We start from the raw sequence: 13,760 nt of genomic DNA, 5'->3' as shown, positions 1-13,760 counted from the left end.
AAACATGCAGCTAACATCCCATTTTCAGTGGCTGCTATTATTCCTTCACATGTATCTTCCGTCATTTATTTATTCCTCTCCTCTTGTACCTTTGGCTGCTTTTCAAGGATTCCATCCTCACAGAGAGCTGCATGTACCCAGGTGAGGCACGTTCTTACGAGTTTTGGTCGAACCGCTGTGTCTGTTCGTGGAACACTGCAGTGAGCCTTGTTCTTCCACACACCTTTGTTGGCGGCAGAGAAAGGCGTGTCTCCCCAACAACCTTCACGTCCCTGGCCCTGGGCCCTGGCCCTGAGGTGGTGGCTCCTCTGGGAGTCTCGAGCCTGGGTCTGTGCCAGGCAGCTGCTGTGCAGGAAGCCCAGTGGGGGCCTCACCACATGCCACTGGTGCCGTCTGTGCTCAGGCCCAGTGGGTGAGCTCCTGCTCTTGGGACAGATGGCGGCTCTGATTAGCAGCTCTGATTGACAGCTCTGATACCACCGGGGGGCAGGTGGTACTCCCAGGGTTCCCTCTCAGAAGGGCTTCCCACTGAGTTGGAGGCCACCTCCTGAACTTGGGTGGAGCACCCTCGCTTGTGCCTGGGGTGGCTGCAGCAGCAGAGGTGACCAGGGATGGCATTGTCCCCTCTGAGGCTGTGGCCCTTCCTCCTGGCCTGCTGGAACCTCCCTCCAGGTGAGTGCTGGGATCTGGAGGGCTCCGGGCTCTGAGGCTGGTCCACAAGGGGAGGGCACGACATAACTCAGGGGGGGTGCATCATGGGAGTCTTAGCCCTCTGCAGGCAAAGTGACCATGGGCCATGCCCGTGTGAAGATTCCACAGAAAACGGTCCTTAGACAGTCATTTTTGTTAACATTTTACTTCGTTAATGTCATCACCATCAAAATAAAGAGTGAGAATACTTGAGGAAATCGAAATTAAGGTTGCAAACTGGGATGGAAGGTGAACATTAGATTTCTAATTTTGGAAAATTCTGGGCAAAAAGTTCTCCAGCGCATCTTTGCCATGGCCGCTCCTGGTGTTCTTGCCCCAAAGGCCTCGCCGAGGACTCCGTGACTCTGCTGAGGGGCGGGAACCCCTGCGAGGGCCTGGTCACCGTGCAGCGTGGAGGGCAGCAGGGCATGGTGTGCGGAGACCACTGGGGCCAGGGCGAGGGGGACGTCATCTGCAGGCAGCTGGGCTGCGGCCACGCTCTCTTCACGCCCATGTACGTGCTGTGGCCCGGGGAGAGGCAGCGGTCCCTGCTGCAGGCCGTGAGGTGCCAGGGCGACGAGGCCTCCCTCTGGGACTGCTCGCTGGGGCCGTGGGAGTCTGAGCAGGGCTGCGCGTGTGAGTGCATCAGCGCCCTGCACTGCTCAGGTAGGCGGCCGGGAGTGTCCCCACCCTCGTGAGGGGGCCCGGTGCGTACCCCTCAGACCCTCATCGCATTGCGATGGCCCCACCTGCAGCAGCGCCCCCTCTGAGGTGGGCACCGCACTGGTGAGGAACGTGCGCTTTCACAGATGGACTTGCACACCAGGGCAACCCTTTCTGGGTTCAAGCGTGGGGCCCAGTGGTGACCACGCAAACTTCTGGGGTCGCCCATGGCTCAGGCCAGGCCGGCCGGCGTGGTGGTCCTGGCCCCTCTGCTCTGTTTGGGGAGGGGAGTCCTCCCCCTGGAGCATGGAAGCCCCAGGAGCTGGAAAGCCTGGAGCTCATTTCTGCTGTGCAGTGGGGGTGGGGGCGGCCTCAGGCAAGGAAGGTGAGGTGGGTGCAGCTGCTGCCTCTCCCCTCCTCAGAGGTCCTGGGCGGGAAGGAAGGGCCTCTCTGCAGACAGGTCTCTGGCTTCACTCCATCCGCCAAAGGCCAACCCTTCCTCTGGGTGGGGGGGGCGACTGTGGGTTGAGTGGGGTGCAACCCTCCCAGACCTGCTCAGGTGAGGAGCAGGGCGTGCTCCTGTATATGTGCAGGTGGGAAGCTGGTCACCGAGAGGCTGAGTGGAGGAAGCAGCCCCTGTGCAGGGACCCCTGACATCCTGTTTGGAGATGGCTATAACGTGAATTGTGGCTTGCATGCAGAGGAGGCCAGTGTCTTCTGCAGGGGACTAGGGTGCGGCCAGGCACTCCAGGCATCCAAACCCCTCCTCAGCCCAAAGGTCGTGACCTGTCAGGGAACAGAGTCCAGCATCTTCAACTGCAGGTTCAACTTCAACTTGTGGGCACATTGCATGCTTGAGACGGACTCCCCGGTGGTGTGTTCAGGTAGGGATGCAGAGCCCAAGGGTCTCTGAGGGGGAGGCATCCTCTCACAGTTGTGCTTGGGGGACTAAAGGGGACATCCACTGCCTGGAGGAGAGGTGGGGAGTTTGTCCACCCACTGCCTACCAGCTTGCACGCCGCCCCTGGAGGGAGAGTGACATGGAGCCTTCCTAGGACCCTGCTTCTCTCCTGGTGACCTGAAGTCACCTTGGGAGATGATCCTTTCCTGTGCCAGGCCCTCCACACGGCTCTGATGGCACGTACCGGGGTGCGGCTAGGCACTGGGGTTTAAAACTGACCAGGCAATTAAAGTGCAAGCCAGACATGCAGTCCAAGCCTGAGGATGCGGTGATGACAGATTGTGGTGTAGGGCTGAGTGGACTGTGTTCATTTACCCCTGGCTCAATGAGGCCTTGGGGTGAGGAATGCTGTCAGAAACTGAGTGAGATGCTGAGGGATGGGAGGGGAGGGTCCTCCCAGCCTGCAGGCCCCCAGGAATCCCAGTGCCCTCTTTGGGGCTCCTCAGGGCTGTGCCAGGCCAGGTGGTCCTGGTTTCCCTGTGTCCTTCCTCCCAGTGGGACTGGAGGGCAGGGCAAATGGGTCACTTTGCCCAGGGGCCTGCAAAGCACCTGCTCTGCCCCGGAGGGACTGTTTCAGTCCAATGTCCACCTCTAGGACACACCGAGGCCCGGCTGGCGGACGGCGAGCACCCCTGTGCTGGGCGTCTGGAGGTGAGGCGCGGCCTGACCTGGGGCACCGTCTGCGATGCTGACCTGGACCAGGCCACGGCCCACGTGGTGTGCCGGGAGCTGCAGTGTGGCTCAGCTGTGTCCATGCCTGGCGGCTCCCACTTTGGTCCGGGCTCCGGGGTCGTGTGGACGGAGGCCTTCCACTGTGTGGGCAATGAGTCCCAGCTGTTCCACTGCCCTCGGGGTCCCGGGCACCAGTGTGGGCACAGCCAGGATGCTGGGCTCAGGTGTTCAGGGGAAAGTAAGTTTTCATGTGATTGTAAAGAGAATTGTTCTCTTAATTTTTGTCAGGACTGTTCATTGCCAGAATATAGAAATACACCTAATCTTTGTGTATTGATCTTGCACTCTCAACTTTCCTGAACTTTTTGTTAGCTTTAATAGTTCTAGGTGAATTCTGCAGGTTTTTCTATGTAGAGCACATCTCTGTGAATACGCGTAGAGATAGTTTTACTTCTTCCTTTCCAACTGGAATGCCCTTTATGTCTTTTTTCTTGCCTCGTTGCTCTGGCTGGAACTTCCAGGACAGTGTTGAGTAGCAGTGGTGAGAGTGGTACCCTTGTGTTCCTCCTGACACAGGGGAAAGCTTTCAGCTTTTCACCACTGAGTTTGTCAGCTGTGGGTTTTCCCTAAATGCCGTTTATCGTGTTGAGAAATGTTCCTTCTTTTCAGTGGGTTGAGTGGTTTTATCACGAGTCTGTTGGATTTGGTCAAATGCCTTTTCTGCATCGATTGTTTTACTTTGCTTTTCCTTCGTGTTGTTAGTGAAGCCATCTGGTACTGAGCTTTTCTTTGCTCAGAGATTTTTGTTTATTGATTCATTTACTTTACTTTTTATAAGTTTGTTCATATTTTCCATTTCTTACTGAGTCAATTTTGGTACTTTGTGTGTTTCTAGAAATATGTCCATTTCATTGAAATTACCTATGTGTTGGGGTGTCTGCTCATAGCAGTCACTTATGTTCCTCTGTATCTATAAGTTCACTAGTAATACCTCCACTTTCATCTGATTTTTGTAATTTGGGCCTTCTGTTTTTTTTTTCTTTCTTGGCCAATCTTGCTAAACGTGAATTTTGTTGACCTTTTCAAAGAATAAACTTTTATTTTCGTTATTCTCTGTATTGTTTTTTATTCTATACTTTATTTACTTCCACTGTAACCTTTATTATTTTCTTCCTTTCACTAGTCTCAGATCCAGTTTATTCTTATTTTTCTAGTTTCCTAAGGTGTATTTAGGGTATTCATTAGAGATACTCCTTTCATAATATAGACATTTGCCACTAGAAATTTTCCTCTGAACAATTTTTCTGCTTCAGTCTATAAGTTTTAGTATGTTGTTTGCATTTTCATTCATCTCAAAGTATTGTCAGTTTTCCTTGTGATTTCTTCTGTGTTCCATCTGTTGTTTATGAGTGTGTTGCTTTTGTGAATTTTCCAGTTTTCCTTCTGTTACTGATTTCTAGCTTCATTCTGCTGTAGTCAGAGATGATATTTTTATGATTTCAGTCTTTTAACATTTATTCAGACTTGATTTGTGCCCCAGCACAAATGGTCTGTCCTGGTGAATGTTTTATGGGCATTTGAGAAGAGTGTGTATTCTGCTGTTGTTGGGTAAAGTCATGCGCTGCACATGTCTGTTAGGTCTAGTTGGTTTATAGTATTGTTGCAGTTCCTTACTTCCTAATTTACCTTATGTGTACATGGTCTATTCGTGATTTAAAATGAGGTATTAGTGCTCTAGTCATTATTTTTATTTATTTATTTATTTTTTGAAAAAACCACCCAGGTTGTGTATTACAAAAACAAGGAGAAAAATTGTGAAAAGTGAAGAATAGGCAATCCACAAGTGGTTGTGGGTATCAACCACACATAACCAGAACAATCATAATTTTGTATTACTGAAAAGGTTTGATCTATTAAGATCAAATGACAAAGTTTTTTTTCGACAAGTCTAAATCAATTGATGATATATATCAAAATAGTGCCAACAGGTGAATCAGTGAAAAAGAAAAAGTTAAAATATCTTAGCCTCAGCACTGGAAATCCAGCAAGTTCATGTATTTAAAAACCAAATACACCAAGGTCCTTAAAAGAAATTTTCCTTGTCATGTATAGAATATAATTTATCAAGAGAAATGTATTAACCTTTAAGCCCCTTCTAATTGGAAATTAGAGGAAATTATCTTAGTATACATTTAATTTTCTATACTAAAAATAATTTTTTAAAATGCATTCGAAAGGAAAGTTTAGACTGTAAGTAGCCTGGCACTTAATAGAATATAAACACAGAAAATTCACAAGTCAACCCAAGCTACTCATGGTAAACACCACTATGAAGAAGAAAAACAAATTTGCATATCATTTTCCCCAGTAAAAGATGTAGGATACATGGCTGAGTCTGTTATTTACATCAGATAGAAATTAGATCCTTGGGCCAAGCAGAAACTATAACATAATCAAACAGAATACCTACAGAAAATATGCCTCCCTAAATTTTTAGTTTTAAAAATGTTTAGTTTTGCTTGTTCCCTTTGCCTTAGATAGTTGTATTCGTTTATTACAAGGTCAGGCTCTAGTCATTATTTTAAAATAACCCTTTAATTCTGTCAGTTTTTGTGGCTCTGTTATTAGATGCATATATATTCATAATTGTTATATCTTCTTCATGGATTAACCCTTTAATCAATATATAATATTTTCCTCTCATAACATTGTTTTTAAAACTTAAAGTCTATTTTTGTCTAATATTAGTATAGCCATTCCAGTGCTCTTTTGGTAAATATTTGCATGAATAGCTTTTTTTTCAGCCTTTCACTTTAAAACAATTCTGTCTTTAGATCCCAAGTGAGTTCATGAAGATAGAATATTATTGGACTATGTTTTATTTTTTAATCCATTCTCCCACTCTCTGCCTCTTAATTAGGGAATTTAATCTGTAAGCATTTAAAATAATACTGATAAGGGAATATTTCCGTCTATCATTTTGCTTTTTTTTTTTTTTTTGTATGTCATGTATTTTTTTGTTTCTCAGTTCCTCTAATACTGCCCTTTTTTGTGTATAATTGAGTTTTGTAGTGTACCATTTTGATTCCCTTATCTTTTTTGGGGGGAGGGGGGCGTACATTTTAAAGTTTTTTCACTAGTGGTTAACTTGGCCATTATAACTAACGTCTTAAAATTTTAAAACTCTACTTTGAATTAAAACCAACTTAGCTTCAAAGTATATACAAGCCCTGCACCTATGCATTTATTGTCATAAATTACATCTTTATACATTGTGTGCCCATTAACATAGATTTATAATTATTGTTGTTTGCATTTGTTTTTTAAGGCATATAGGAAAAACAGAGGAGTAATAAACCCCAAATACAATAATGTTGGCTTTGTGCTCTTATGTAATTACTTTTATCAGTGTTATTTAGTCATATGTCTTTGACTTACTGTCCACCTATTATTTCAACCTGAAGTTCTTCCCTTAGCATTTCTTCTAAGACAGGTCCACTAGCAATGAATTCCCTCAGCTGTGTTTTAATTTTTCCTTTATTTTTGAAGAATAGCTGTGCTGCATATAGAATTTGGGGGTAACAATTTTTTAGTCTCTCAGCATTTTAAGTATGTCATTCTGGTGCTTCATGTTTTCTATGGTTTCTGATAAGAAATCAGCTGTTAAAATTATTGAGGGTCCTTGTAAACGGTAATTCACTTTTCTTTTGCTGCTCTCAGGATGCTCTTTATATTTGGTGTTTGACAGTTTGATTATAGTGTGTCTCAGTGTGGATGTTTTTGAGTATAGTCCACTTGGACTTTGTTGAGCTTCTTGGATGTGTAGGTTCATGTCTTGCATCAAACCTGGGGAGGGTTTTTATGTTATTTAAAAACCTTTATTTCCTGAAATATTTTCCCTACCATTTTCTGTCTCCTCTCTTAATAGGACTCCTACTATGCATATGTTGGTACACTTGATGGTGTGCCACAGGTTTTTAGGGATCTATTTATGTTCTTTCATTCTTTTTTCTTTCTGCTCCCCAGACTGGATAATTTCAGTGTGCTTGTCTTCAAGTTCATTGATTCTTTCTTTTGCCTGCTCAAAACATAAGTTGACCCCCTCTAGCGAATTTTCAGTTCAGCTATTGTACTTTTAAGCTCCAACAATTCCCTTTGACTCCTTTTAAAATGATTTATATCTCTTTATTGAAATTCCCTGTGTAATGAGACTTCGTTATCCTGGTTTCCTTTATCTCTTTGAGCATATTTAAGACAGTGTATTTAAAGTATTTGTCTTGTAAGACTAATGACTTAGTTTCTTGAAGGACATTTTCTATTTTTTTTTCACACGAATGTGTCATACTGTCTTGATACTTTGCATGTATTTCATATTTTCTTTGGAAGCTGGACATTTAAAACTTATTATAATGTGGCAACTCAGAAAATCAGATTCTCTCCCCACCCCAGGGTTTGTTGTTGATAATTGTTATGGGTTATAGTTCTTTGTTTAGTCACTTTTCTAAGTTCTTTTTGTAAAGACTCTATTCTCTGTCATGTGTGACCACCGAGATCTGTTAAACAAACAAACAAACAAACAAACAAAACTCAAAACTGTTTTGGACTTTGCATATTAGCTCTTTGTTGGATTACACCTTCAAAGCTGACAAAGGCCATTTTCCAACTCTGCCTTAGCATTCACTTCTTACCTGGCAGAGCTAAATTGGCCAACTTCTTGCTTCATTAAATTTCTCTGTTTGATTAGATACTACAGTTCCAAAAAAGTTGGTTATGATGGTTTTACCAGCTTACTCATTGTTTAGAGGAGGGATGGAGTTTGGGGGTTCCCTCTTCTTGCATGTCTCAGATTTTCCTTCCCAGTTCCAGGGTGTGGGGTGTGTTTAGGCTCACACTGTGAGCCAGGTGCCACAGCATATGCAGAGACTGCAGTAGGAGGCTGCCATGTTCTGCTGATTCCAGGAATTCCAGCTAGACAGTGAAGCAGTAGCTATGCAAACCAGCTGCTTCTGCCTTAGTGTTCACTTCCTGCTTGCATGTAGACAACATTCCACAACGTCACTTCTCATTAGTGTTCCTGTGTTTTTGCTTACATTTCAGAGTACTCAAAAGTTGATTTGCCTGTTTTCCCCAGCTTAATCCTTACTGTAGTGGAGGGGTGCATTTTGGTATTCCCTATCCGCCATTTATAGTGATGTCAATCCTAAAAGCTGTTTTCTTACTCTCAGCCTGTCCCTCCCAAGTCTGGGAGTGGACTGTGTTTAACAAAGCTTACATTAAGCACAGAGTCTGCAGGGTCCAGAGAAATGCTGACACCCCCACTCCACCAGGGTTCCGGCTGGTCAACGGCAGCCACAGCTGTGAAGGGCGAGTGGAACTCCAGGTTCAGGGGGCCTGGGCACCCCTCTGTGCTGCACACTGGGACTTAGCAGATGCCTCCGTCCTCTGCCACCAGCTCAACTGTGGTAGTGCAATGGCCACACCTCGAGGAGGCCATTTTGGGGACGGGGACGCTCCTATCTGGTCTGACGTGTTTCACTGTGTGGGGACAGAGCCCTATTTGTGGAATTGCCCAGTGAGCACCCTGGGGGCCCCCGCCTGTGCCCCAGGAAACGTGGCCACCGTGGTCTGCTCAGGTGGGTCAGCAACAGCACTGGGCAGAGGGGGCTGAGAGTGGACGGGACTCTGGGGGAGTTGGTGGTCCTCTCCCCTTTGCAGGCCGAGGGTCCCTCCCCCTGACACTTGCCAGCCTCTCTCTCCCCAGGTCTCTCCCACACCCTGCGGCTGAGGGACGGACAGAGCCACTGTGATGGCCGCGTGGAGGTGTCCCTGGACGGCGTGTGGGGCCGTGTTCTGGACGAGTCGTGGAACCTACATGGTGCATTCGTCGTGTGCCGGCAACTGGGATGCGGAAGGGCCCAGCGAGCCTATGATGCGCCTGCGCCCAGGCGTGGGGCCGTCGGGGTGGGGCTGAGCCGAGCGCGCTGTCTGGGCACTGAGACCCTCCTGACCCAGTGCAACGTGTCCAAATCCCTGCTGGTGCCCGCGGGGGCCTTGCGGGACGTGGGCGTCGTGTGCTCTGGTGAGTGAGGACCCGCACCCACCGCCATCTGCCTTGGGGTGGGGGGTGGGCCGCCCTGATTCGGTCCCTCTGCAGGGAGCCACCGGGTACGGCTGGCGGCCGGGCCCGGCCGCTGTGCGGGGCGCGTGGAGGTGTTCCACGGAGGCGCGTGGGGCACAGTGTGTGACGACGGCTGGGACCTGCAGGACGCACACGTCGTCTGCGAGCAGCTGGGCTGTGGCCGTGCCCTCAGCGCCCCGGGGGCCGCGCACTTTGGGGCCGGGGCCGGTCGCATCTGGATGGATGAGCTGGGCTGCAGGGGCAACGAGTCTGCGTTGTGGCAGTGCCCGTCGAGGGGATGGGGCCAGCACGACTGTGAGCACAAGGAGGACGCCGGCGTCTTCTGCTCAGGTTTGTGCAGCCACCCAGCCTCCCAGCCCACTTCACAGAGAGTTGATTCTCTTGACTCTCCTCTTCTACTGTAGGGTTCACAGACCTGAGGCTTCAGGACAGAAGCCAGCCCTGCGCTGGGCGGCCAGAAGTCTTCTACAATGGTACCTGGGGTGGCATCTGCCAGTCCCTGAGTCCTGCCTCCTTGGAAGTCCTGTGCGGGCAGCTGGGCTGTGAGCACCACGGGCAGCTCCAGGCTGGGGTCGTTTCCCGGAAGGCCCCTGGGGTCCTCTGGGTAGCCTCCATTAGGTGCCGGAACAAGCACGAAAGGTCCCTGTGGCAGTGCCCCTCAGCCCCCTGGGACCAGCACTCCTGCTCCAGCCAGCAGGAAGCCTGGGTTGTATGTGCAGGTGAGGAGGGGCTGTGTGTGTTGGGGTCTATGAGGGGTGCTGCTCCAGCACTGGCCTGTTGTCAATCTACAGCACCCCATTTCTCTGTGGGATGAAACTCCCACCTTCACTTTAGCTTCTAATAGTGGGGTGTGCTGGTCCAGCAAGGGTGGAGACCTTGTCCCGAGCCTCTGAGCTGCGGCGGGTCATCTGAAGTCTTCTCAGCCCCCCTGTCCCTCCCAGTGGGAAAAGCAGGACCACAGGCTTCCGCTAGGGAGGGGGCCTTTTGGAGAAGCCCAGGAGAGTGTGTGGAACCCCTCAGTTTGTGTGGGTACCCCTTGGCTAAATGGGTAGAGCTCTCTTTTGTTCCTTTAGAAGCAGACATTCCTGGGGATGGGGAGAAAAAGAGGAAAAGAAAAAATTTCACAGAATTTGAAACTGGTAACCTTGAAAATCAGATGTGTCCTAATTTCCTACACAGAAAAGGTGGGACCAGCTCCTCAGGACCCTGGGGAGACCCTCAACTGCTCAGCCACTCAGACCTGCCCAGGTGTGTGCCCTGTCCCCTTTCTGTCCTTTGGTTTGCCGTGTACCTGCTGACCTGGGCCACTGTGTTTCCAGAGGAGGGCGCCATGCGCGTGCGCGGGGGCGAGGACCGCTGCTCTGGCCGCGTGGAGCTCTGGCACGCGGGCTCCTGGGGCACCGTGTGCGATGATTCCTGGGACCTGGCAGACGCTGAGGTCGTGTGCCGCCAGCTGGGCTGTGGCCGGGCCGTGGGCGCCCTGGCGGGGGCTGCCTTTGGTCCTGGCTCGGGTCCCGTGTGGCTGGACGAGGTGGCGTGCAGGGGCAGCGAGGCGTCCCTGTGGGGCTGCCCGGCGGAACCGTGGGGACACGCAGACTGTGGACACAAGGAGGACGCGGGCGTGCGCTGCTCCCGTGAGTGGACAAGGCCCAAGGTCCCTCTGTGTCCCTTCTGTGGTCTGGCAAATGGTCCATGTGGTGGGAGGTTTCCTCATTGCAGTCTCTTGGGAAAAGCTGCTTCGTTGTGGTTTCCAATACTATTTTGTGGACATGTCTTGTTTTTACCCTCAATCCATGTTCACTCCTGGGGAGTGGGGTCACCTTGGATCTAGCGCTGCGTTTGTTGTTCCCTACTGTGTCTTTACTCCGAAGCACTGGACCTCATTCTGTTTGCAGAGAACAAAAGTGACCAGAGTCGTCATCACAGCAGCTTGCGGTGTGGGCAGGCTTCGGTTCTGTGCCCATAAGTCACCTGCTGTGGCTGCTCAGGAGCCTCTGTTTTGGGGCCACGATAGTGATAGTTTTAACAAGGGTGGACTTCTCCATGAGAGCAGAAACCTGGCACCTCCCCCACCACACACCAGCCAATTCTGGGGTGCTCTGCCCAGCAGGGGCCAGCAGATGCTTCCCTCAGCCCTTCTGAAGCCACATGGTGGCCCATGAGGGTGAGGGTGTGGGCCCTGTGGGGCCTCCTTCTCCCTCTAAGGGGCTCATGGACCCCTCACCCACCCTGAAGCCACTCCTGTTCTCCTTGCAGAGCCTGGCCCCCGCCCCCTGCCGGCCCCAGAGCCCTGCCTGACGCTCAGGGCCGTCAGTACCGTCCTGGCTGCACTTCTCGGTCTCCTGCTGGGCCTCCTGGGCCTCCTGATCCTGCTGCGAATCTCACGAGCCAGGCAGAGAGGTACACACACCCACTCGGGTCCTGTTGTCAGTGTGGGAGAAATGAGTGGAAACTCACAACTGGTGTTGGGGTCTCTGAGGTGGGGTTTTGCTTAAAGCGGCCTTTTATTGGCCAAAGAGAGAGACTTAGAAATTAGTCGGCCTCAGGCCCCTGGTCAGAGCTGAACCCTAGAAGCTCCCACGTGACGCCCCATTGAGGCTTATTGGGGGCAGTGCCTGGCTTTCCTGACAAGGGGATGGTGTCCAGGGCAGGAGGCACCGAGGGGCCTGGTCCCATCACTGAAGCCCCCAGTCTCTGCCCAGAGCACTCTGCCTTTCTGCTTCCTGAGTGAGGTCCCCACCTGGAAGTCCTGCCCCCACGCCACCCCCTATGGCCGCGTCCATACCGGTCTTCTGTATGTGACTGTGCTTGCCTCTGCCTCAGGTCTGGGAAGCTCTGAGGCATCTCCTGAAGAACCCCTGTATGATGTCATTGGGGAACTGCCTCTAGTGTCGCTATACGAGGAGATTGGGGAGGCTGAGGGTAAGCCACAGGGTGAGGAGGACCAGGGTGTGGCCAGGTGCAATGGCAGGTGTGTCTGCAGCTCTGGGGGTGAGCCTAGGGGTGGGGCTCTGGAGGACCAGCAGGAGGGGGCCGCTGACCATAGGGGGCTTGGATATGAGGAGTCCGTTGGGTACGGGGAAGGCAGGATCAAACCAATGAGGGCAAACGGGCTGCCGGACTCCAGTCAGAGAGGGCATGTCTGAGGTGGGGGAGGCCAGGTGCGTGGGTCCAGCAGGTGGCAACTGGGTGGGGTGGGTAGCTCCTGTGCTTCTGCTGCGCTGCATCTCACTCAGCCAGTGTCCTCACCTGGAGGAGCGCATGAATGGAACCACCCACATCGCTGTGACGGGAAGATTGAGGAGCCCGTGTCCAGATGCTCTGAGCTCTGTCAAGTGCTTTTTGGTGACATCGCTATGCTACCCTAACGAGAGGGAAACCAGCAGGTCAGGCCACCCATGACAAGTCAGATATAGCTTCTGAGGCAATATGGTGACATGGTGTCTCATGCGTCATTTCAGGAGAGGCCACGAGCCTCAAGGATGAAGAGTCTGCAGTGGAGGAGGGTTATGACGATGCTGCAATTCCGCTGGAGGAGATGACACCGTGAAGACCCTGGAGAAAAACACACCAGCTGACGTGTCCTCGGAGTCACAGTTGTTTCTGCTTCTTTTCAATGCGTCGAATTTCAGAATGACACAGAGACGTCACTCTTGGTGCCCTGTCCTCCCCCGCCCCGCCTGTCCTCTTGTCCTCGTCCCCTCTGGGAGATTTTCCCTGTGGAGAGTTCCGCCTCATAACCTGCAGACTTCCTGTGCATCACGATAAGTGCTGACGCATATAGAAATCCATGGTTGTGTTTACTATTTCTTTAAAACAAACAAAAAAGCATAAGTAGCACCATCGTCGTGTATTATCTATAACCTGCTGCTGCCAGCAGCACCCTGGTGGCCTGTGGCACCCGGCAACCTCTGCCTTTATTGTGTTCTTGTAAACTCTACTTCACTGAACCCAAAATATCTTGTAGGTTTTCTGCACGTGCAATCATGTCATCTGTGAACACTGTCAGCTTGTCCGTTCCTTTCCACTTTCCTTTCTGTGCCTGACTCCGTGGGCTGGACGCCTCCGCCCGGCATCGGCCCAGGCAGCACATGGCCTGGGTCTCACTGTTGACCGTGGTGAGACTGCTCCAGATCTCATTTTGCTATTAAACGTAATGTCTGATGGTTTTGTTGTGGATGCCATGTATCTGCTGAAGGAAATCCAGTGTATCTGTTAATTTTCTAAGAGTTTTGGTTTTTATCATGAAAGTGTTGACTTTAATCAAATGCTCTCCCTGCATCTATTAAGACGATATATGATTTTTTTCCCTTTTGTGGTTAGTGTGGTGAGTTATGTTGATTGATTTTCTTTTTTTCTTTTTTTTTTTTTTTTTCTTTTCTTCCCATTCAGAGGTCCCTCCTTGCTTCCTGCCTTTACAACATGAAGCAAAATCAGTCAGTTGTCTGGGCAGGGCCACAACACATGAGACCTTCATAAGAAGAGAGGGCGCTGTCTTTAAGTAAAACAAAGTTTTCTGTCTCTGCTGGATATCAGACTAAAATTACCTCAAAAGTATCTGAGAAAATCTGGGTTTTCTCTCTGCCTTGGTTACTTTGTGTTTTTTCTTAGTCATTTGGGCCTATTGAGCTGAGA

At 50.2% G+C, this 13,760-nt stretch overlaps 1 protein-coding gene across 3 annotated transcripts; it reads left to right on the top strand.

Annotated features, from left to right (window-relative positions):
* The first annotated feature begins 296 nt into the window (after positions 1–296).
* Positions 297–13,292, top strand: LOC109439856 (scavenger receptor cysteine-rich domain-containing protein SCART1). 3 transcript variants are annotated; one of them, XM_074338732.1, is made up of 13 exons: positions 297–672; positions 1,033–1,356; positions 1,947–2,237; positions 2,910–3,224; positions 8,314–8,619; positions 8,748–9,065; positions 9,141–9,455; positions 9,530–9,844; positions 10,305–10,373; positions 10,445–10,759; positions 11,382–11,525; positions 11,949–12,047; positions 12,587–13,292. In XM_074338732.1, exons 1-13 carry the CDS (start codon positions 612–614, stop codon positions 12,673–12,675), a joined length of 2,961 nt encoding a protein of 986 aa, XP_074194833.1. In that variant the 5' UTR covers positions 297–611; the 3' UTR covers positions 12,676–13,292. The 3 variants fall into 3 exon arrangements, with proteins under 3 accessions (XP_074194833.1, XP_074194834.1, XP_074194832.1); XM_074338733.1 differs by having other exon boundaries at positions 12,362–13,292; XM_074338731.1 differs by having other exon boundaries at positions 11,949–13,292.
* Positions 13,293–13,760: the final 468 nt, after the last annotated feature.

The sequence above is a fragment of the Rhinolophus sinicus genome, linkage group LG07, assembly GCF_036562045.2.
Source record: "Rhinolophus sinicus isolate RSC01 linkage group LG07, ASM3656204v1, whole genome shotgun sequence".
In the NCBI taxonomy this organism is placed as follows: domain Eukaryota; kingdom Metazoa; phylum Chordata; class Mammalia; order Chiroptera; family Rhinolophidae; genus Rhinolophus; species Rhinolophus sinicus.
This window is presented reverse-complemented; position numbering and strand designations above follow the sequence as displayed.

Coding starts and splice junctions, on each gene's coding strand:
- LOC109439856 (XM_074338731.1), top strand. CDS start 612: ATGGCATTGTCCCCTCTGAGGCTGTGGCCCTTCCTCCTGGCCTGCTGG. Junction 9,066..9,140: donor CGTGGGCGTCGTGTGCTCTG/GTGAGTGAGGAC, acceptor GTCCCTCTGCAG/GGAGCCACCGGGTACGGCTG. Junction 9,845..10,304: donor AGCCTGGGTTGTATGTGCAG/GTGAGGAGGGGC, acceptor TTTCCTACACAG/AAAAGGTGGGACCAGCTCCT.